A 21,233-nucleotide genomic window follows, 5' to 3' on the forward strand; every position below is an offset into this window, starting at 1 on the left:
ATAACTCTCGCATAATTGTGTCATCCATATTCAAGATTATGCAGTTGATATCCACTCAAACACTCAGCAGGTATGATAAGAGTACATGCAAATCCGAATGAGTTCTAATTTCGTCGGAACACGATAATTTGTGCTTGGAGACGAGTGAATAAATCTCTGGTCTGAGGGGCAAGTCTCGATATTTCCAAGCTCCAGACCAATCTCTTCCGTCCTATGGCCAAATTCCTCTACTTTATATTCTACGAGAAATCTTTGTTTCGCTGGTGGATGGTATCTACATGTACGTTTATCTACGAAGCTTCTCCAAAAGATTGTATCTAACAGAACATTTGTCCAAAAGATTGTAGCCAGTTCAGAGTTGTTTAATATTAGCAGTTTTTCACATGCTTGCAAGTTCCAACTAGACATAAAGAGGAGACGTAGGCATGCTATAGAAGAATACGCATATTCATTAGCAAGTTTTCAGGCTGTCACTAATAAATTCCAGCGGTGCAAGGTACCATCTGATGAAAGTACAACCAGGTGTTCCTATTCTCACGGCATAAACACTAGAACTGAAATTTAATCATATTAAGGACGTGGCGAGGACTATAGCGAAAAGATATCAATCTTCGTATGTGCGGCACTCGGCGGTCTCTGGGTTGTCCTTGCAGTAAGCCTCTAGGGGATCCGAAGCCGCCTTCTTGTCCCTGAGGTGGCTTGCCGTCGCGCTCAGCTCCTCCACCTCGTCCCACGCGGCCACACACTCGCCACTCACGGGGTTGTCGCTGCACGCCTCTTCCGCTCCCTTTATGCTCTCGGCCACCTTATCCTCTATTTTATCCGGGGCAGAGGAAACGACCACCATGCGCCGGCGAGCTGCGAGCTGGCAGGACCTCCTCCATGGATAATTCAGCTGCGGCGAGGCAGAGGCAGACAGCTTCTGCGGCTCGGCCGACTTGGGCACGGCTCTCGGGGTCGAGAGGCTAATGCTTGATATCGTTGCCATCTCGGAACGGAGTAGATGTGTTCTTGATGTACTATTGTGCTATGGTATGGGGAGATGGGGCACGCATTGTGTATATAAATAGATGGGAGATGCCATGGTATTGTGAGGTCACACTTCTTATCAGGTTACAACCAGTGGTAGCACTCCACGTGGAAATTTCACAGCAGATATTTTACATTTTTTTTGGCGCTAAGAGAACTATTTTTGTAATCTTAAAAAAACAAAATGGACGGTGAAGATTCGCATCTTCCCCGGTCCTTCGTGGATCTATACAAGACTTTCAAGTTACGTTTGGTCGTCCGGATTTCTAATCGGAATAGAACTGGATAGGATATGATATGAAATCCTGAGATTTTTTTATATCCTGTCTATTGTTTGGTGAATCCCAATATTAAAGTCAGATATATTTACATTATATCATGTACATTTTTTTGATATAAACAAAGATATTATTATAAATTAACCTAAATGTTTATAAATGGAGAAAGTAAAAATATCTTGTAACACCATTCCTTAATTTATTTTTATTTTATTTTTCCTCTTTTTATATTATTTTTTATATTATTTCTTTTTTTCCCCTTTCATCATTTTTTGATAAAATTTTATCAAATAGTAAACTGTATTAACATATCTAAAATATATAATAAATATAAATGCTTAATTTATAGATTGAATGTTTATTATAAGATAGAATTAAAGTTGAATATATAGATTAAAATAGAATTAATTAAAAATAAATTTGTATTTTCTTATTTTAAATTTCTTAATTAGAATTCAAATATTATTTATATTGAAATATAATTTCAATTTTATTAATTTAATAAGTTTGTTATTCGAGAAAAATAACTTTCCTATTATGAATATTATAAATCATATCTACCTTTATCCCACCACCCCCATAAGATAATTTTATCTTTAGAAATCATATCCACATTTATCTCACCTCTCCCATGGGATAATTTTATCCTGTCTATATCCCCTTATATCCGACTTTATTATGTCCTGAACGAGCACCAATCATAGAATAAGATAAATTGTATCTTATCACGAATTTTATTCCGACTTGAACCTCGTTGTTTAGTTTTAACAAGAGACTTGGGATTGTAATTGTCAAACCATAACTTCCGGAGAGAATCCATCACCCTCACCATCACAGTAAAAGGCCCGCGACAGATCATCTCACATCCCTCTCCGTGGAAAACAATTGCGAACTTGAGGAAAACGCTGTTACCTTCCTTGATATTTTAAGATACGATCTGATGCGTCAACGACCGAACAAGAGATTCAAAATCTACACCAGAATATGCCAAACTCAAGGTTTTGTCATCCAGCCGAGGTCGGCGTCACGTACGCTTCAAGGGTCGTTGATATTTTCTAGCAAAATTTTGGAAGCCTTCACCACGTCTCCTTTTAACAGCCAGACGCTGATCAGAAATATCAACCCGTCCGTAACACGTCTTCAGATTCTAAGAGAGACAGATTCCACAAGACTACCTAGTTTCTGGCCGTCCAAGTTTTCTGACAGATGACCAGAAAAACAAAACAAAACAAAACAAAACAAAAAGATTAAAGAGTTTTTCGAGCATACGCAATCGGACTCACTAGAAGATCCCCGTATTCTCCAGACCATACTAGCATAAACTGCTCGGTGAAAATAAATGAGAAAATTGAGTTTCAAACGTGATTCACAATCTGACATTGCGTATAGGGCGGAAGTGGAGACATCAATGACACAGTATGCCGTTACATACTCGATACAAAAGTGATAATGGACTCAACATGGCCTGACAAGCCCTCCCACACATTGGGTTCAGACCAAGAGTAAAGCGGGACTCTGCATGCTGTAAGCAGAGACTGAGAGACAGTTTAGTTAATCTAATTATTGGACCAACCGCAAAATTAATTATCTTCAGCAACATGATTGTGCTCCAGTCCAAGTTGATCAGCTGAATTACTCGAGCTCAAAACCATGGGAAATATAATCAAGTTAATGACATCTCAAACTTACAGAACCACATACCCACAGTAGTTTGAAACCAGAAAACTAGAATGACTTTCCAATAACAGAAGGGTCTGTATGTCAAAACATGATATTTATTCTTCAGCCAACCAAGTAAATCTCATGGTCAAGAGACAATTTAAGGGAAAAAAACAGATGGACAGGTTATTCCTGAACTTGTCCATCAGAGGACGGGAGATGACTAATGCTTACTCTTCTGCAACAACACTGATCTCACCCTTCTCCAAAAGATCATAAAATGCCCTCACTTTCCTCTGCTCATTCCAGTGATGCATTTTCCAGACACCGCCAGCAGCCAGTCCGAGGGTGATACCAATCAAGATCTCCTTGACGACACTTGGTCCTTTCAATGTGGCATGAGCGATTTTATGGCCAGCCATTCTTCCACAACGATCTGGAACTTGCAAGAGCAGTGATCAGAAAACATCACCTCTTTTAACTAGTTATCTTCATTTTCAATTATAATGCCAGAGTGTAGAAATATAAGTGTGCATATATGATTGCAACACGCCAAGTGTTTACATACTTGTTGCCATCATTTTCTCTAGAACCCACCTTAACTTCTAATTGCTCAATGGCTAATGAAAAATGTAAATCCAGCATAGCTTTATTTTCCCCATACTTCAGTAATTTGACACAACAACCAATTTAGATCATCTACTTTAGTATATTGAAAAAGAAAAAAGATTGCATGAAGGGAACGCTGGAAGGTAATTAACTAGGTTCCAGGCACACCACTCAAGACAAGATCAACTTAACTTGATGGATAAAGTGTACAGATGTTCATTAAAAAGGAAAACAGATGAGATTAAGAAACTCTGTAAATGTTCTTTAACCTCATCACCATGCGCCCAACGCAAAATACAATGCACTCTTTGCCCTCACCTAGACTTCTTCCAGAAGATAATCGCTAGAACTTTCTCTAAAAAATTGGAGATGAATCCACACAACCTGCTCCAACTACTCTAAGGAGTATGTACTTGTACAAGAAAAGCAAAATGAAAGATGCAACGTACAAACCAATCAATCAAAAAATTTTACTGAATGCAGAATTCAAGTGTACCGCGTGAAATAGATTTAAGTGTAAATATCGGGCGAGCCCATATATAGGGGTCTAAAGAAAAGGACAACTGGTAAATCATCACCGAGAGAGAGACGGAGAGACAGAGAGAGATTAGTTTTCTGTGGTAACATTTGAGATTGGAGATACAAAGTCTACATTAAAGCAAAACTTTTTTCTTGTGCATCAACTTAATATCCACAATTGAAAACCAAACCACCAAACAAATGACAAATTGAAGTAAACGTCTGCTTTGGATTGCGAATTTTTTTGGTTCAGTTTGGATTTGATTTTTCCAAACCCATAAGTTCAGTCGAGGTTGAAATACTCCAAACTGAACTACCAGACAACCCTACACACAATCAAATAAGAAAGAACTAAAGAACAACGTGAGTTGGCGATGAAAACTGCTGCTCACGGAGAACACATGTACTTTGATTGACCAATAAGAACTTCTTAAATAATTTCAAAAAATCAAGTTTAGATTCTCATTGACTGAATGACCCAAACGAAATCTGCCCTGTTGCTCATCCTATAAACAATTAGCAGCGACATCTGCAATGCAATTTAATCTCTACATTATCTTCCATCGAGGTTCCTATCATCTCCACGATGCCCGCCCCATGTGGTGTGTACATGGACGAGCGAGAGAGAGAGGGAGAAATGAGAGATCGGGAATTGCCCCACGGAGATGGCCACTGAAGAAATCAAATCAGGGCAGGGAGACACAATATTCACTACTTCCTCTATTTCAGACGGAGCCCCGGATCATCTCCCTCGACCTTACAGAGCGAACGGATAGATCAACACGCGCTTGCAACACAACAAATTCGAGCTGACGCGCAATCGAAAATCCCGGCTACCCCATCGACCCCCATCCGCACACTCGCATCGCAACGAAAGCACGCACGGAATTCGCGCGACTAGAGCCGAACGATGAATGAATCCGAAGAACGTGATATTCATGCACGAAATCAACTCGAAATGACAATCCGGAAGGTCGAAAGCTGAGCGAAATCGAAGATCCGGATTAGGGTTTACCTCGTGAGGAGACGACGGAGTCTACTTTTTCCTGCAGCTGAATGCGTGTGAGAGAGCGAGAGAGAGAAGGAGAGAGGCTAAGACGAGGACAAGGAATTAAAAAAATTATGGGTGGGCTTCTTCAATGGGCTGGCCTTCTGATCAGATGGGCCCACTTTCCTTCTCAGTGGTATACGAGAACAAGGCCCATTTCTCAATCGCTCAAGAGAGGGAGAGGGGAGAGACTTTGGATTGATGGGCGAGGAGAGAGAGAGAGAGAGAGCATTTGATATGAATGGTTCCAGAACTTTAATTCCGATATATAATGTAGCCCGAGTTTTTAATTTGTTTAATACTATCCCTTGAGTTATTGGTACATGTTCAATCAATTTGAAAATGTTCAATGCCATCATTTCATCAATTTATTTTAATGAAATCCGTTGATGTAGTTTCCAATCGTTAAATTTGAACGATGCACCAAAAAAGAGTGACATGTGGATTATATAAATAAGATATCCATGCTAAATCAAGATATAATAATTCATGTCGTTAAATAATAACAGACATTTTAATGTCATAATCTTTTTTTTTTCCTTTTCTAAGGTAGATGAATAATTAGATAGACATGTTAGCTCGTTAGTTTTTAAAAAATCCAACAACAATATATAATAATCTACATTATCATAAAATATCCGATTTGTTGTCAAAGCAAACGGAAAAACTATATTAAACATTTGCTAATAGTTCATAAGTTATATTAAGTAAATTAAAAATTTAAAGACAACATTACATATTGAACTAAAGTTTATGAACTGTTTATATCATTTTCTCTTTATTTTAGGGCGATTGACAATTTATTGTCCTAATCAAACGATCAACAATCAATAACCGATGATAAGGCTAATTCTCGTGATCGGTAATCTGATGGATCATGAAGTAAAAAAGACCTCGGATTCTATTATTTCATCTTCCTTTTCTCTCTCTTTATTCCATTGAAGAAGCCCACCATTCTTGCTAGTACTCGATGGCTTTCGACACTTTACGCGCAGTAATGAGGGAGAATCGTGGTGCGTTTCTTACAAGGATTGCTTTCCAAAGCCTCAATCGCGTCATCTTGACTTGACGTACACGGAACTTTTATTACTGGGACTTGACGTCGCGTGATTAGCTTGTCCTCAGAACCATGGTCATACGTAGTGGTGATGGTGGCGGGAGCGTGGAACCACTTGGTTGGAGAGAGAGAGAGAGAGAGAGAGAGATGCCAACCCCATTATACCGCAACTACTACGACTAGTTCTGAAAAGTACAAACTTTTTGAGCCAACGCTAATAGGCAAATCCACCGACTCAAAATCGATTTATATTAGGGATGGACCCCTCCTTGACATGAGGAGATAAAATTGAATATCGGTGTGGCATATTCATCAGAAAATTGCTATATCCTTCGTCACTGTTTTAGATCATAATGTTTGTAAAGTTGGAGGCATGATCACGAGACAACCTTCAATGGTCGCTTTACGGTCGAAGGGACAGACTTTTCCCTCAGGCTTAGATGACTCACTCCGACGGATGGGAACTCTACAGTCTTAAAAGCATAGCTAAAAACACCAACCTTGAAGAGACCCTTCTCCATCGACACGAAGTTGGTTGAATGAAGGATATTGAGTTCTTGGTTGGTCTCCATCCATCGTTGCTATAACTTGAACTCGACATAATGCAAATTTCGAGCTTCTCATATATTAGTCAAATGGGATATTTTGCAGCGAATTGACTCCTTCATTGAGATCGTTGTAGCCCCTTGATGGAGACGAGACTTTGATGAAAGGATAATTATATAAATAATTTTTGAACTTTGGTCCAATATTTAATGCCGCTCTTGCATTCTTAATTTGCTCAATGTTTTTGTAGACTTTAGCCCAATGTGCTGTCGTATCTCAATATTTAATTTCTTCGATTTGATCCCTAAACTTTTAATAATATGCAAATTAGTTCATAATTTATATGAAAACATCCAATATTATCTTTTTATTAATTCAAGTTCGGGGACAATATCGTATATTTTCATATATAATCCAATAACTAAATTGAATACATATCAAAAGTTCTAAAATTATTTTGAACAAATTAAAAATTTGGAATGATATTACACATTAGCCAAGGATCACATTAAACATATTAAAAGTCTATAAACGACATTATATATTTTGTCAAAGTTTAGAGATTATCTATGTCATTTTTCTTGGTTTGCACTATTTCCATCCATTTTTGGCTCTTAACACCCCTTTTCACGTTGAACTATATTATCTTTTGCAAATTCCACTCTCAGACTTAAAATTATTTATTGCCCTTTTCTTCTTCTTCTTCTTCTTCTTCTTCTTTTTTCAATTCTACTAAAAGATAAAATTACCCATATCCCTTTCAAACAACTTTTTTTTCACTCTAGTCACTTCTTCCACACCTACTACATTCAACAGTTCATTCATGTCCATCTTCTTCCGAACTTATTCTTCATTGTTGTAGTATAAGCAAGCACTAATCATATATCAAATTAAGGAAATGTTAATTCTATTTGCAAATTGTTTTCTTTATTTCCTAGATTATTCTTATGATCATGAACTTTTCAACTTCATTATTATGGTTAATGTATGCATTATACACAATTTATTCATTTATTCATTATATTATTTTTTGTAGTGCATTTACTATGGAAGACAATATTATTTTTGCTTAAATGTGTCTGTTAATGATGAAACTATGAACGAAGAACAAAAATTAATCATGTCAACAAGTTCACTTGAAACATTTTTTTGGTTGAAATTCATCTGAAACTTCACCTGGTAATTTTCTAATGCAAGAGGATACTTTTAGTGGTGTGCGGGCACATCTTCTTACTCAATGTTATGTTATCTCTATAAAAAAAAGTCAGAGAGAGACAAGTATGTCCTTCTTGGTGGGAAAAGTGTAAAAAAAGTCATAAACTTTTTACATTTGTGCTAATTTAGTCCTAAACATTTTTACGTTGTACCAATTTAGTCATTTCCGGCTAATTTTGACCGGATTTGGCTAATTGGACGCCGATTTGCTGACATGACTTGATCAGCGCTAACGTTGACAATTTTTAATAATATTTTAATTTTTAATTTTTTCTTTTTTTCTTCTCATTTTCTTCCTCCAGCCGGTCGCCAGACCTCGACAATCGACCAAAGGCAACAGTCGGCGAGGTCGAGGTCGACCTCACCAGCCACCTCGCCAGTGGCCGCAAGGGCAACCTCGCGCTGGGCAGCGAGGCTCGCCCTTGAGGCCTGGGCAGTGAGGGCGAGCCTCACCGCCTAGGCCAAAGGCAACAGTCGGCGAGGTCGAGGTCGACCTCACCAGCCACCTCGCCAGTGGCCGCAAGGGCAACCTCGCGCTGGGCAGCGAGGCTCACCCTTGAGGCCTGGGCAGTGAGGGCGAGCCTCACCGCCTAGCGTGAGGTCGCCCTCGCTCAACCTCCTTGGCCGTCGCCTCTGGCCAGTTGCCGAGGTTTGGCGATCGGTTGGAGGAAGAAGAGGAGGAAAAAAAAAGAAAAAAAAAAGAAAAAAAAAGAAAAATATTAAAATTTTATTAAATTTTATTTATGTTAGTACCAATTAGGCCACGTTAGTCGACCGGCATTCAGTCAGCAAAATTCGGCCAAAATTTGCCGAAATGACTAAATTGGTATAACGTAAAAAGGTTTAGAACTTAATTGACAAAAAAAAAATGTTTATGACTAAATTGGCATAAATGCAAAAGATTTAAGACTTTTTTGGTACTTTTCCCCTTCTTGGTTGTGATAGGGGAGGTAATTATAGTATTCCTATTGAATGTTAGAGAAGAAATATTAGATCTCCTTTGATTGACTATCCTTTTGAAGTTTGTTGCTATAAACAGAAGAATGGATCAAGATTACCTAAAATATTTAATTATCATGTAATAGATAATTAAAATTATCACTATCAGATTCGCTAAATAAAATGAAAATTGAATAGTTAAAATACATAGATTACAACATAATGATACATACTAAAGTTATAATAAAACGAAATGCCTACACTAAATCCTAGTAGGAAAAAAGAAATATACAACTCATTAACACGATAATTAGCTTGTTTTGGCGAAATAATTAGTTAGCTATCTACGAAATATATATATTTTTAAAAGAGGTACACGAATTTTGTTTCAAATGGAGAAAGAAAATGAAAAAAGACCTAAAAAGAAGAAAAGAAAGAAAACAATAATCTTAAATCAAGAGTAGGCCCATATTCCACCTTAATAAATGTTGTCTGAGAGGAGTTTAGGTAGTCATGTCTAGAATAACATTGAAAAAAATTTAAAAATGAACAAAAAAAGTAAGAAATAATCTTAAATCAAGAACGAGACATATAATGGATAATATGATCAATTCAACGGGAAATGTGAATATAATCAATTTAACAGAAAATGAGTGTGAGGAGTCAATTAGGGATGGAAATAATGCGAGCTTTTTTTTATTTTATTTTTTTGACAAATGAAAGTTAACGACTTTATTCATGAGATTTGAAACACAAAGGGACAAAGATCTCGGCAGCTTGGCCGGCAGCTTGGCCGGCTGCGTGGCCGAGAGCGTCATGTGCTGTTCCGTTTTTCATGGGATTGATTTTAAAACCTAGATCCTAGCCAACATTTTATAAAGAAAAACGCAGCTGGGGTCGATTTTCTGTTGAAATCCTGGGCTAAATAGAATCCCTCGAAAACTGACAGCATCTCAGCCTCAGGATCAGGCCCATCCTCATCTTCATCACCGGTACCAACCCCCATTAAGCACCAGTTCCCACTCCCTCGCTCTCGCCCGCACATCATCTTCCATTCATTCCTCTGTTCTTTTAAGATATCCTGTAACATCTTCCCACCTTTCCCAATTACATAACATTACTCGATCCACTTCGACAGCAGGCCTTCACATGCACGTGTGTCCACGTCCACTGCACCAAGACCAAAAATTCACGACCAATCCTGTTCTCCCTCCTGTCTTTGACTTCCATCCAAAGCATAGCATCCCCATCCCAGCCCTCCCTCAACACAAACATTGAAAAAAATTTAAAAGTACTAGAGAGAGAAAAGGGGGGAGAGACTGAGAAACCCCTGGCAACAGTGAGGGTAGCAGACTAGCAGTAGCACATGGAGAGGCAGAGGAGTTTCTCTGTCAAGTCCTCTAAACTCCTGATCTTTTCCCTCACCGTCTCTTCCTCACTCGTCTTCTTCACCTTCTTCTCCGTCTGGGCCTTCAAGATCACTCCTCCCGCCCGCCCAGAAACCCACCTCCACTTCAACTTAACCGCCGTCTCTCTCGCCAGAAACCCCTTGACTGTTCAGAAACTGACCGGATTTAGTGGGAATTCGTCGGCAGTCGGCGCGAAAGGTTCGATTTTGATCGATGCCCATCTTGAGAAGCCCCACGATGCTTCTAGAAATGCATCTGGGTATCTGGAATTCTCAGCTCCGAGGGAGATTCAGAATGATGGAAGTGACTCCGAAGTGCCGGCCGACCAAGACACTGCGTTCGAAGCACTCTCTGAGAATGACGATGCTTCGGGTGGTCAAGAAATCGAAGCGGCAGACTCAAATGAGAGCACTGATCCAGAGCAAGTTGTAGTGGCGATAAGTGAAGGAATCGAAGAGGGGAGAGAGGAAGCGACAGCATCGCAGCAAGAGGAAGGTTTAGTCAGTGTGGCGATTGAAGGAGAGAGTTCAGGAGGTTGTGAATTGACGAGAGGGAAGTGGGTGTACGACGAGAGCTATCCTCTTTACACGAATGCTTCCTGCCCTTTCATAGACGAAGGTTTCGATTGCGAGGGAAATGGAAGACCAGACAAAGACCACGCGAAGTGGAGATGGCAACCGCAGGGTTGTGACTTTCCAAGGTGCTACTTTTTCTGTGTTTTTGTTTGTTTGTTTATTTTCTGTTTTTGGTTTGTGGAATTTTCCGAATCAGTTGGGATGAATGAGCCCCGTTTATGCATTTGCAATTTAGACAACATAACAGATGAGACGTAATTTCGATTCTTTTTTTCTATTTTTGGGTCATATCAGGTTTAATGCGACGACCATGCTGGAATTATTAAGAGGGAAGAGGCTAGTATTTGTTGGGGATTCAATAAACAGGAACCAGTGGGAATCCATGCTGTGCCTGTTGATGGGAGGAGTTCGAGATCCGAAGAGGGTTTATGAGACCCGTGGACGGAAAATCACCAAAGAGAAGGGGAATTATAGTTTCAGATTTGTGGTAATTATTCCAACAAAATAAATTTATTTTTTATTATGCTTTGTTTTCTGTGTGAATTGATGAATTGCTGCGTTTTTTCTTGCAGGATTATAAATGCACAGTTGAATTCTATGTGACTCATTTTTTGGTCCATGAGAGCAAGGCACGGCTTGGGAAGAAGAGGATAAAAACTTTGCGGATTGACACGATGGATCGTGGCACATCCAGATGGAGAGGAGCCGATGTTTTGGTCTTCAACACTGCCCATTGGTGGTCCCATTACAAAACAAAAGCCGGGTGAGTACTTGGATGAGGACTTCTTGATTTGTCATGCAAATTCACTTTTGAGCATTCAATTTGTCAAGTGCTGTGTATACCCAGTGGAGAACGCCTAAATTGTAGGCAAAGTGCGATAGAATAATGAGTTTATCCTATATTGCAAATCAGATCTCATAACACTGTCTCTGGGGATAATTTGAAGTGCCTGTAGCATCGAGAATCTGGCCTGTCTTGATCAGGTCTTGGCAAATTTTTAATTATGTTTGAATCTCAAGTGGTGGTAACTATTAGGATTAAAACTACAAGAATATGTGGAACTAGAAGTAGAGATGGTGGACTTTCCTTTTTTATGCAGTCAATTCAACATCACATGAACAATGAATAAAATTGATCTTGACTTCAGAGGCTTGTTTTTGTGGTCTACATTCTTGTGTGCCATTTCATAGATAGATCTCTGGGGAGAAGAATTAATATACTGTTGACTATTTAATCAGAAAAAGTTGGCTGAATACGTGTCAATAAAGATTATTTATTTTCACATATCCATCTTAGTTGCTTTCCTGCAAAATTATGTAATGGGGACCAAATCATGATGTTAATCCTCTCCTCCTGATGGGACCATCCTTGCCAAATTATAGACATGCTGAGATCTTTCTTCTATGTAACTTTATTATAGAGGAAATATGAAACAATATCCATTGTATACTTTCCGTTTGCTGTTGGAAATCTTTATCTACCTCTTCAATGTTCATCATTACATTCTGGGCAATGAGAAGTCAGTTATGAAACCAGAAGTGGAGGAAATTGGGTGACTAGGTTGCTCATCCATGTCTTGACCTGAGCAAAAAGGTCAGTTTATCCAAGGATGAGCTGTTTTGAGTGCATGGTCAAGTAGGAGTTCTTGGCATTGTTCTGCTGTTATGTGCATTCGCATGGTGCTTTTCCACCAAGTGTGTAGTCTATGGGAGAACATGAACTCATTGACAAAGCCACAGTGAAACTGCTTACAAGCCGATATTACTGCCTTCGCATCAATACTTCCGTGTCCTCTTCTGTTACTACAAGAACTGGCAGAAAGACGAAGGGCCATTACCACAAACTACTTACTTTCTTATTAAGTGTGCATTTTCAGAAAATGGATGACATGTAGTTGAACTACAGTATTTCCTAATTTGGGTACTGAGATTTTGTGGCAAATTTTCTGATGACCACTTGCATCATTCTAGGATCAATTACTACCAAGAGGGGCGTCAAGTCCTTCCCCAGCTTGATGTTTCAACAGCCTTCAGGAAAGCTTTAATGACCTGGGCATCTTGGGTTGATAGGCACATCAATCCAGCCAAAACACAGGTCTTCTTTCGAAGTTCGGCACCTTCTCATTTCAGGTTTGCCTTCGGTGCCACAAACCTTAAAATTTACGGAAAACATATGAAATCCTAGCCTCGCATTTGTTGCTAATTGATATGATAATCCATGGAACATAGGGGAGGTCAGTGGAACTCAGGGGGGCATTGCCAAGAAGCAACCCGACCTCTTAATACTTCCTCAATTAACTGGTATTCGGAGAAGAATGCTATCCTTGAGGATGTTATGAGGCATATGAAAACTCCTGTAACGTTATTGAACATAAGTGGTCTGTCTGCGTACAGAATAGATGGCCATCCATCTATTTATGGAGGACGAATGAGGAAAGGACGCTCTTCCAACATACAGGACTGCAGTCATTGGTGTCTGCCTGGTGTTCCAGATACGTGGAACGAACTTCTGTATATGCATTTGCAAACTAAACTCCGTCATAGTGTCCAGTAAATGTATATTCGCTCAATTTTTCTTAGTTGCTTTTTGGTTTTTTCTCAAGTATAATCTCATTATTTTGTTTTTCAATTGATCTTCCTAATTTCGTGTTTGTTCACTTCCCCATGGGCCTTTATCTTTGTTGTAAGTGATTGGATTACGGCTAGGAAACAGGTGGAACTTAGGGTGAAAATGAAGGGATCATATTCTTTTTGGAAATTATTTTGCGAGTGAATCATATCTTCACCTTTTGCTTCACTCAGCAACTGATTCTGTGTCGACTTTTGAACCCTACTAGATATTGACTTCGAAGAGGAAATCGTCATCTTGCCGATGCATGAGAGTGGATCATGCTTTGCAGAAGCCACTGGTTTAGGCAGGGCATGCAATCTTTACTTTTGAACATTGTAACCACTAAATGGATAGAAATGATGAGACAGCAAGAAAATTGGATGGATATGTTCAGTTTTGGACATTGCCTTAAGAATCGCACGAGGTCGGGAGGGGGAAAGATCACCGTGACTACAATACATCTATTCGGATGATTTGATCAAGTGGAGTCGAAGAATGATTGAGCTGAACCGGCCATTGATGCTTATCCACTCCATACGAACTGGGTCCGGGTCCAGGTCCTGGAAAGTATATGCTGTCGTCGCCAGCGTTCCCTGTGAATCTTCTGGAAAGAGTCAGTCCAAGCCACATGAAGCCCTTGACAATTTTGACCAACCCAATAGTCACAGTCAGGTAATACAACCGCCAAGCCACAAAGTCAGCCGCTCCAATTCCCATCAGAAGCTCCCTCTTCACCTCAGGAACCACCACCAGCGACTCGAGCTCCTCCCTCAGCCTCCACCACCACAGGCCACCAAAGCTTACGGCTGCTGCCGCCCTCTCAGTCCACCTCTCCTCCCTAGGGAACCCAAGAACTGTGTCGTCCACCACCGGCTTCACCACCACCCTGCACCAATTGGCCATGGTCTCATGCAATCCTATAAAGAAAAGGGCCGTACTGAACGAATTCGGCTCAAAGCTAAAGCTCGAGCTGTTGACTGCTCCAGGAACTAAGCTCCCCTTGATACCTAAAAGAATGCAAATCTGAGATGCGCAGAGCAAGACCCAGGCCATGTAAAGGCAGGGCCAGCAGACCGAGCTGGTTGACCTGCCGAAGACATCGACATAACCCGTGAAGCAATGAACAAGAGTGGCAATGCTGAGGGTGCAGAGAAGGGCAAGGAGGAGAGTCGGGTTGGCGTCAAAGAAAAGAGAGAAGAGCAAAGAGATTGGCTCGAGGGCGTGATCCGCAGGGGCAAAGCTGAAGAAGAAGCTGGCACGAAGGAGTCTCGACACGAGAAGGAACGAGAGAGGAAGGAGAAGAGCGAGGAGCGTGGTAGACAAGACGTGAAACGGTTCTCTCAGAAACGCTGCTGGATGCGGGAGCTTCTCCACTCGCCATCCCATCCTTCACAAAATTCGATTTGCATGGAGAGGGAGAGACGAGAGAATGTCTATCCAAATGTTCACCACACCTCCATATAAATATACTCTGGATCGAGGAACATAAATTATAAGTACGTCGTTGCCACGTCTATTTGTTTCAAAAGGGCATGTTCTTGGTGTCCAAGAGGGTTTATCCATCTACCAGAAATTTATTTTCCTCTTATTAATGCGGAAGAACTGATAATAAATGGTGTTCTGAATGGGCGTGGAAGCAAGAAAGGCTTGAGCGGCCTAATCATGCCTTATTTCGCAAAGTCATATAGTCTGTTAATGCCAATTGGGTTGTTTGATTGAAATAGACTCGCAGCCTACCATGAAGAAGCCATTATAAGTCGTCCGTGCAGTCTGTAAACAACATAATTAAAGCCTACTTGCTCAACTTTACTTTTTCAACGTTAGCCTTGGTCACATGCAGTTCAACTTATAGTTAAATGCTGCATTTGCTGCACCACAACTTATAGTCAAATGCTCTTACTGGTCCCATGGACCAAAAATACTGCAAATTGCACTTCTGTTAGAGAATTAATAAATTATTTGGATATTTCTAATGATGCACCAGCTTTACTGCCAGCAAAGAAATTCATTAAAAAAATGTTTCATCGAAATTAAAAAGAAATGAGCAAATTGACGGAACCTAGAGAAGAAATCATACAGAAATCCATCAGGTAGACATAGGATATTTCGTAGGGTGGTCAAGCCTTTCACTGCAAGCCCTCGGTTAAGTAGCTCCATCATGTCATCATAGAGTCAGTGCCGTACAAAGGTCGTAATTGTAGGGGGTTTGTCGTACCTTGGAATTATTTTATCCTTTTTATTATTATTAGTGTTACCATTATTTTGGATGTTATCCGGTTGACAGCTAGAGCAGTAAAGGATTCCGCATTATTGTAATTTCTGAGCGCCGAGAGGTACATTATTGTTCTTTTTTTAATATTTCGTTGCGTTGCGGATGTATTATAGTTGCGAATAAATGTCAATTTGACAAACCGTGTTACCACATCTGGGCTGATGTCTTAAGCCTCTCCATGCAATAGCTTTTCGCTTTCAGATAATCCATGGTTAGAATTTAACTGACAGCATCAGTGCTGGCCAGTCCCCCAAAAAATAAAAAAATAAAAAATCACAGGGTTGGCCGCATGGCCCGACGCACAACAATGACAGGCACGGCCAGGGCCGTTTTTGCCACCCTAAAAACGCAGTCTCAGGAAGACATGTACCAATAAATGAGCTGTGTATTATCAGCAAATTAATACCCGGAGGGGTCTATATGTGTTTCTACATCTGCAAAATCCTTGTCCTCTTGGCAACTCTAGATACAAATTGATATTCACAAAATAGATTGGCAGAGGTATATTGCCGTGCACCATGGCAAAATATGCTGGCAGAGCTCATCAGCATATTGCTCCTGTGAGCTTTTTCTCCTGAACTGCCCGATAACATTGAAGACTGCAGAGAGGAAGCCTCGTCTTTGAGTCCCGATACTTATACGGGTTATTGCACAGTGGCCCAACACAAGTTTCTCGAGGCGGAGGATAACTGCACGTGGAAAACCAGTATATTGTTCAGCACTAGAGAAAGCCCATATAAGCACAAACAAATGTCTGCACTTTCGAGTTGGGAGTTTTACCTGTTACTTTTGGAATCAAATATACTCGGGAAACCCATCTCATTTGGAAATGTAACAACAGTCCCTGTCGGACCCATAACCCACCTAATGGAACTCGATGCACGGACTGATTCATTGGCAGCCCTCTCCTATATGACATAATACTTGTGTAAGAAAAATTCAATCTGTCTTCCAAGAAAGGTCTTAAAACTTGCATCAAAGAAGGTCCACTAATAAACACACAACTAACCTCTGCCAATTCCACCCGACGCTTCTTGATCTTATCTTCCCGTTTCTTCCTGCTGGAATCTTGCCCAAGTATTTTCCTAATAGCCTCAGCCTGTCAAATTCAGCAAGAACGCTATTGCAGATTGCCCACTTAACAACATACCCGGAAACAGAAAAAACACAAAACACCAAGAAACCATACCTCAGACTCTCGTGCAGCCTTTTCATTTTGCAATCTACGTCTCTGTGCAGCCTCAGCCTTTTTAAGTTGTTGCTCGACTTCTGAGAGTTTCTCCTTTTGTTCTACAATTAACAGACGGTGATATAAACACAAAAACACCAGAAGCAATTACAAAAGTTTCAGAAACAATTCTAATTGCATGTACTACGGAAATACTCACTTCTTGCTGGCGCTGGTGGTAATCCATTAGGGTATTCAATTGAACCAGCTGCAACTGAGGCATCTTTACCAGATTGGAGGGCACGTTGACGGGTTGTAAGAGTCATTTCCTTTCTGTTATTATCCATCAAGGTATCCACCGATTCTTTCTTCTGCCTTTTCTTCTTTCTACCTCGAAGTTCACCATCAGATCCAGTTTCATCGTCTTCCTCATAATCCGTATCATCAGAGGTTCTATCTATTCTTGGCTTCTTCTTTCCATCCTTGCTGCCCTTAAACGCACCAAGTCGTTCTATGTCAGACACACTGGCAAGTTTCCGCTGTTTCTTACTTGTTCCTTCATCATCTTCCCTAAAACCCCCACCAATCTTCGAAGTTTTAAGTTTCTCCAGATAACGCAGCTCATCATCTTCATCATCGTTGAATTCACCATCCATTAACCGTTTCTTGGGCACCCGCTTGCTCTTGCGAACAGGTTCAGACTTATCCCCTTGTTTACCAGATGTGTTCCTTCCAGACATTTTCCCCGTCGAAGAGTCTTCTTTCCCAAACCTAAAGCCACCTTTTGAAAAATCTTTCCAAGGAATGCCCTGCAAACCAGTCTTTTTATCTATAGAAGGGGTGCCATCTAAATTTCCCTGCTAAGATCACATTTTAAATAAAAGCGTATCGATCAGAAATATACAGGAAACCGCTAAAGCAACAGCTTTTTTGAAAAATCACCAAATGCGAATACATAAGATACTGCTTCATCTAAGTAGGTAAACATAATTAACAGCTCTAAGTACCTCAAAATTCGGCCTTTGCCTTGGCTTCAAAGAATCTAAAGCTCGCGAACTCTTCACAAGAGACCCACTCTCATGTGTTCCATTAGAGGTGGAAATTGTATGAGTAACACCGCCCACTTTTAGTTTTACTTTCTTAACCTTGTTTTCATTTCCTACTCCATCTATAGTCATTGCTGACTGCCCTGGACCTTGACTTTCACCATTCTTCCCCCCATAATTATCGGGAGCCTTACTAGTACTTTTCCAATTAGCAGGGGCCAGAACACCTTCACTAGATCGCTTGTTACTAAACCCACTTCGTCCAGGCTCATTATTGTAAAATGTATCGAAAGCTTCGTCATCCCTCCTCACCTTCTTCTGCAGTTTCTCAGAATCACCTGCCCCAGAAGAAACACGGATGACACATTGGTTAAGGTTAAACTCCTTTCTCCTGGAATTAGTGTCACCTCCAATATTGTCATCACTGGAGACCTTGCTCGCGTCATCTGAAGCTGGTGCTGAAGACAATGGCGAAAGATCATGACCTTCATGATCTTCATGACCTTCATATGAATCAGGTCGAGGACGGCGAGCTGCTCGGGTCCTCTTCTTCCTCACGGCACTGCCAAGAATATCAAATCGAGTAGCGCCCAATTCCTCCATGAGAGCAAACTATATCAGCAGCAAAATGTGTTCCTACTGAATCACAGGACATAAAATATCATGAATACTAATAACCCATGTAAAAAAGACAGAAGCTGCACAAGAATCAGAGCAATATAAACACGTTGGCATCAGCTAAAGTGACTTGTACAGAAGACAACTAGAAAATTATAAGCAACTTGCCACTGAGAAAATCAACAATAACAATGTCTCGCGAGAAAACCAAGCTCAAGGACCCCACTTGATACTTGCGCTCCCCAAACGGACGCATCAAGACCAGAAAGATGAACCTCCCAGATGCTTTATAGCTATAAGCCCACACAAGTGCACCGGGAGCATGACTCCCAGACTCTCCAGACAAAATACGAAAATTGCACGATGATGCATCAATCAAACAGACCAAGAGAAAAGGCACAGCATCGTTACAGAGAGAGGAAGTAGCATTAGCCAGCATCACGAGTTAAGCAAATTAAGTCCAAAAGAAATCCCAAAAGCTACCCACAAAAATCATTCCCCAAGAAAACCAAGCCAAATCTACATCCAACACAATCAAACGCAAACAAGGCATCGGCAACAATGAGCCACGCAGGGGAGACCAATCACGCCCAAAACAAGAACACACGCATTCACCGATTCACCACACCCAAAGAACCAACCCCAACCGCATCCTACCCAAATTCCCCCAGAATCCTAGAATCCCGCACCAAAACACCCACGCGAAACCAACAAGAAATCAAACCCAAAAGAACTCAGCCAATTCATTACCTCCACGCCCCCGAATTCGCGCCCCGAGCAAATCAGGCCCCGCCGCGCTAGAGAAAGCCGCGAGCCCCGAGGGAGGACCGAGCCGACCCGGGCATCGACGGAAACAGCGAGGCCAGAGGACAAGAGCGGAGAGAGCGAGGGACCGCTGGCGGCGGCGGCGGCGGGAGCGGAGCGCGGCGAGCGGCGAGCGGCGGCGGCGGAGAAGAGGGCTAGGGTTAGGGTTGGAGGAGGCGTGAAGGAATTGGGTCGGACGAAAGACGAAGGAGGTGAGGTAGAGATAGGGAAAGCGAGAGGTCGTGTAATGGTAAAGAAGGAGATGAGGAGGAGAGGCGAGGCGCAAATAACCTTCGTGTCCTCCATATTTTTGCTACTTCCACACCACCCCCCCGACGCCAACCCGAAAAAGAACCGGAGGCCAACACAAAAAAAAAAAAAAAAATGAAAAACCAAAATCTCGTCGTCCGTCTTCCCTTCTCCGGTCCGTCTCTCTCTCTATCTCTCTGTTATTCTCTATCTTTCTCTCTCTTCGGCTTTCCTTTTAATTTCGCGCTCTCTCCTCTCTTTCTCTTTCGCATTCCGCACGCACGCGAGCGTCGTTGATATGGCTGCGAAAAAACGACGGTGGCGCAGGTTAAGGGGGCCCCTGCGCGCCGCGCACGTTAGCGTCGCCCCGCGCGCGCGGGCCCCCCGGGGGCGCGACGCGTGGCGCGTGTCTTTGGACCGGACGTGCATCTCGAGGAAAATTGGTGTTTTTTGAACGGAGGAAAAGTGGGGGGAGGTTTCGCTCCCCGCTTTTTGCAGAGCCGGGACGCGGATTTATTCAGCTTCGATCTTTGGCCGTGTTGGAATGGGGGCAGTACTCTGTTCCCGATCACAGGGGCTCCCCCTCCCCCTTTTTATTAGGTGAGATCAAATGCATGTTTAGTAATTAAGTAATTGTTGATTCTGCAATAATTGGTGCAATTTTAAGAAATGATTGATGTAAACAAAAAACATTTTGTTATTTTTTGTGAGTTATATTAGAAATAGTCGATTATGCTCGTGAGGTTTGTCGTCGCCGATGTTGATTCATCGGCTAGTAGTGACTAATCATTGCAAAGTGGTTCCGGGTCCCCTGGGTCGGTCCTAGTCACCTTAGTCATTCTCACGTGTTTTCTAGACGATATGATTGCGATCGATCGATTATAATAGATCAATTTTCAAATTGCCATTTATGGAATGTTCATCTCTTTCCTAATCAATCTAATGTCATTGCCAATTGGTCTCATTGGCCATTAAACCTACCTAAATAGATCATAAATTCATTTATTAACTCATATATGATAAGTCGAGTTGTTATATGGATTGGTTCTATTGAGCAAATGGGTCATAAATGGGTTCAAACATAATATAAATGTTAAATGGGTCATGAATGTGTTTACAATTTGCTTAAGCCCAACTCACTTCTCTCACTCTCTCGCTTTATCTCGCACTCACTCATTTTGCATTCTCACTTCGGTTTGAATACGAGTTTTCTTGAATTTGATTAAATACGCAAGTGTTTTAGTAATATAGAATGAACCATACATGGATCAATATGTTTGCATTATAAATATATGAGTCAATTTGGATCAAACCATTTATACCTCAATCTGACTTGATTCACTGATTTGATAGATTTACTCATTGCTACTAATGATTCCTTCGTCATGATGCTATCTAGAATTTTTATTAGTGAATTTTCAGGCACATGGGGCGAGTCCTCTTTGATCATTGGTCAGCTTGAAAAGTGAAAGAAAATTGTAACTGAAGTCTTCAAGATGGAATGCCATAATTTTTAAATAGCATGGGTAATTTTAGGTCCTTTTCATCAATGGAACTCAAAATGTACTTTTTCGAAAAGGTT

At 41.0% G+C, this 21,233-nt stretch overlaps 5 protein-coding genes across 7 annotated transcripts; 1 reads left to right on the forward strand and 4 right to left on the reverse strand.

The window, feature by feature from the left end:
* Positions 1 to 428: 428 nt before the first annotated feature.
* Positions 429 to 1,050, reverse strand: LOC104426821 (calvin cycle protein CP12-1, chloroplastic). The gene has a single exon (XM_010039985.3). It carries the CDS (start codon positions 986 to 988, stop codon positions 605 to 607), a length of 384 nt encoding a protein of 127 aa, XP_010038287.1. The 5' UTR covers positions 989 to 1,050; the 3' UTR covers positions 429 to 604.
* Positions 1,051 to 2,915: 1,865 nt separating this feature from the next.
* On the reverse strand, positions 2,916 to 5,241 carry LOC104426822 (cytochrome c oxidase subunit 5C-2). The gene is made up of 2 exons (XM_010039986.3): positions 5,110 to 5,241; positions 2,916 to 3,402 (listed from the first exon to the last, which is right to left on the reverse strand). Exon 2 carries the CDS (start codon positions 3,386 to 3,388, stop codon positions 3,197 to 3,199), a length of 192 nt encoding a protein of 63 aa, XP_010038288.1. The 5' UTR covers positions 3,389 to 3,402; positions 5,110 to 5,241; the 3' UTR covers positions 2,916 to 3,196.
* A 4,680-nt stretch (positions 5,242 to 9,921) lies between these two features.
* On the forward strand, positions 9,922 to 13,657 carry LOC104426823 (protein trichome birefringence-like 6). The gene is made up of 5 exons (XM_010039987.3): positions 9,922 to 11,008; positions 11,178 to 11,370; positions 11,456 to 11,646; positions 12,855 to 13,013; positions 13,113 to 13,657. Exons 1-5 carry the CDS (start codon positions 10,266 to 10,268, stop codon positions 13,435 to 13,437), a joined length of 1,611 nt encoding a protein of 536 aa, XP_010038289.2. The 5' UTR covers positions 9,922 to 10,265; the 3' UTR covers positions 13,438 to 13,657.
* A 204-nt stretch (positions 13,658 to 13,861) lies between these two features.
* Positions 13,862 to 15,029, reverse strand: LOC104426824. The gene has a single exon (XM_010039988.3). The coding sequence runs from the start codon at positions 14,878 to 14,880 to the stop codon at positions 13,945 to 13,947; it is 936 nt and encodes a 311-aa protein (XP_010038290.2). The 5' UTR covers positions 14,881 to 15,029; the 3' UTR covers positions 13,862 to 13,944.
* Positions 15,030 to 16,133: 1,104 nt separating this feature from the next.
* On the reverse strand, positions 16,134 to 19,779 carry LOC104426826. Of its 3 annotated transcripts, none has more exons than XM_010039990.3 (7): positions 19,349 to 19,779; positions 17,942 to 18,616; positions 17,155 to 17,794; positions 16,956 to 17,056; positions 16,776 to 16,865; positions 16,547 to 16,674; positions 16,134 to 16,455 (listed from the first exon to the last, which is right to left on the reverse strand). In XM_010039990.3, exons 2-7 carry the CDS (start codon positions 18,581 to 18,583, stop codon positions 16,311 to 16,313), a joined length of 1,746 nt encoding a protein of 581 aa, XP_010038292.1. In that variant the 5' UTR covers positions 18,584 to 18,616; positions 19,349 to 19,779; the 3' UTR covers positions 16,134 to 16,310. The 3 variants fall into 3 exon arrangements, with proteins under 3 accessions (XP_010038292.1, XP_010038291.1, XP_010038293.1); XM_010039989.3 differs by having other exon boundaries at positions 17,942 to 18,619; XM_010039991.3 differs by having other exon boundaries at positions 17,155 to 17,791; positions 17,942 to 18,619; positions 19,349 to 19,777.
* Positions 19,780 to 21,233: the final 1,454 nt, after the last annotated feature.

The sequence above is a fragment of the Eucalyptus grandis genome, chromosome 11 (genome assembly GCF_016545825.1).
Source record: "Eucalyptus grandis isolate ANBG69807.140 chromosome 11, ASM1654582v1, whole genome shotgun sequence".
NCBI lineage: Eukaryota > Viridiplantae > Streptophyta > Magnoliopsida > Myrtales > Myrtaceae > Eucalyptus > Eucalyptus grandis.

Coding starts and splice junctions, on each gene's coding strand:
- LOC104426822 (XM_010039986.3), bottom strand. CDS start 3,388: ATGGCTGGCCATAAAATCGCTCATGCCACATTGAAAGGACCAAGTGTC.
- LOC104426826 (XM_010039990.3), bottom strand. CDS start 18,583: ATGGAGGAATTGGGCGCTACTCGATTTGATATTCTTGGCAGTGCCGTG. Junction 17,795..17,941: donor GGCAAAGGCCGAATTTTGAG/GTACTTAGAGCT, acceptor ATGTGATCTTAG/CAGGGAAATTTAGATGGCAC. Junction 16,456..16,546: donor TTTGATTCCAAAAGTAACAG/GTAAAACTCCCA, acceptor TTCCACGTGCAG/TTATCCTCCGCCTCGAGAAA.
- LOC104426824 (XM_010039988.3), bottom strand. CDS start 14,880: ATGGGATGGCGAGTGGAGAAGCTCCCGCATCCAGCAGCGTTTCTGAGA.
- LOC104426823 (XM_010039987.3), top strand. CDS start 10,266: ATGGAGAGGCAGAGGAGTTTCTCTGTCAAGTCCTCTAAACTCCTGATC. Junction 11,371..11,455: donor ATTATAGTTTCAGATTTGTG/GTAATTATTCCA, acceptor TTTTTCTTGCAG/GATTATAAATGCACAGTTGA. Junction 11,647..12,854: donor CATTACAAAACAAAAGCCGG/GTGAGTACTTGG, acceptor GCATCATTCTAG/GATCAATTACTACCAAGAGG.
- LOC104426821 (XM_010039985.3), bottom strand. CDS start 988: ATGGCAACGATATCAAGCATTAGCCTCTCGACCCCGAGAGCCGTGCCC.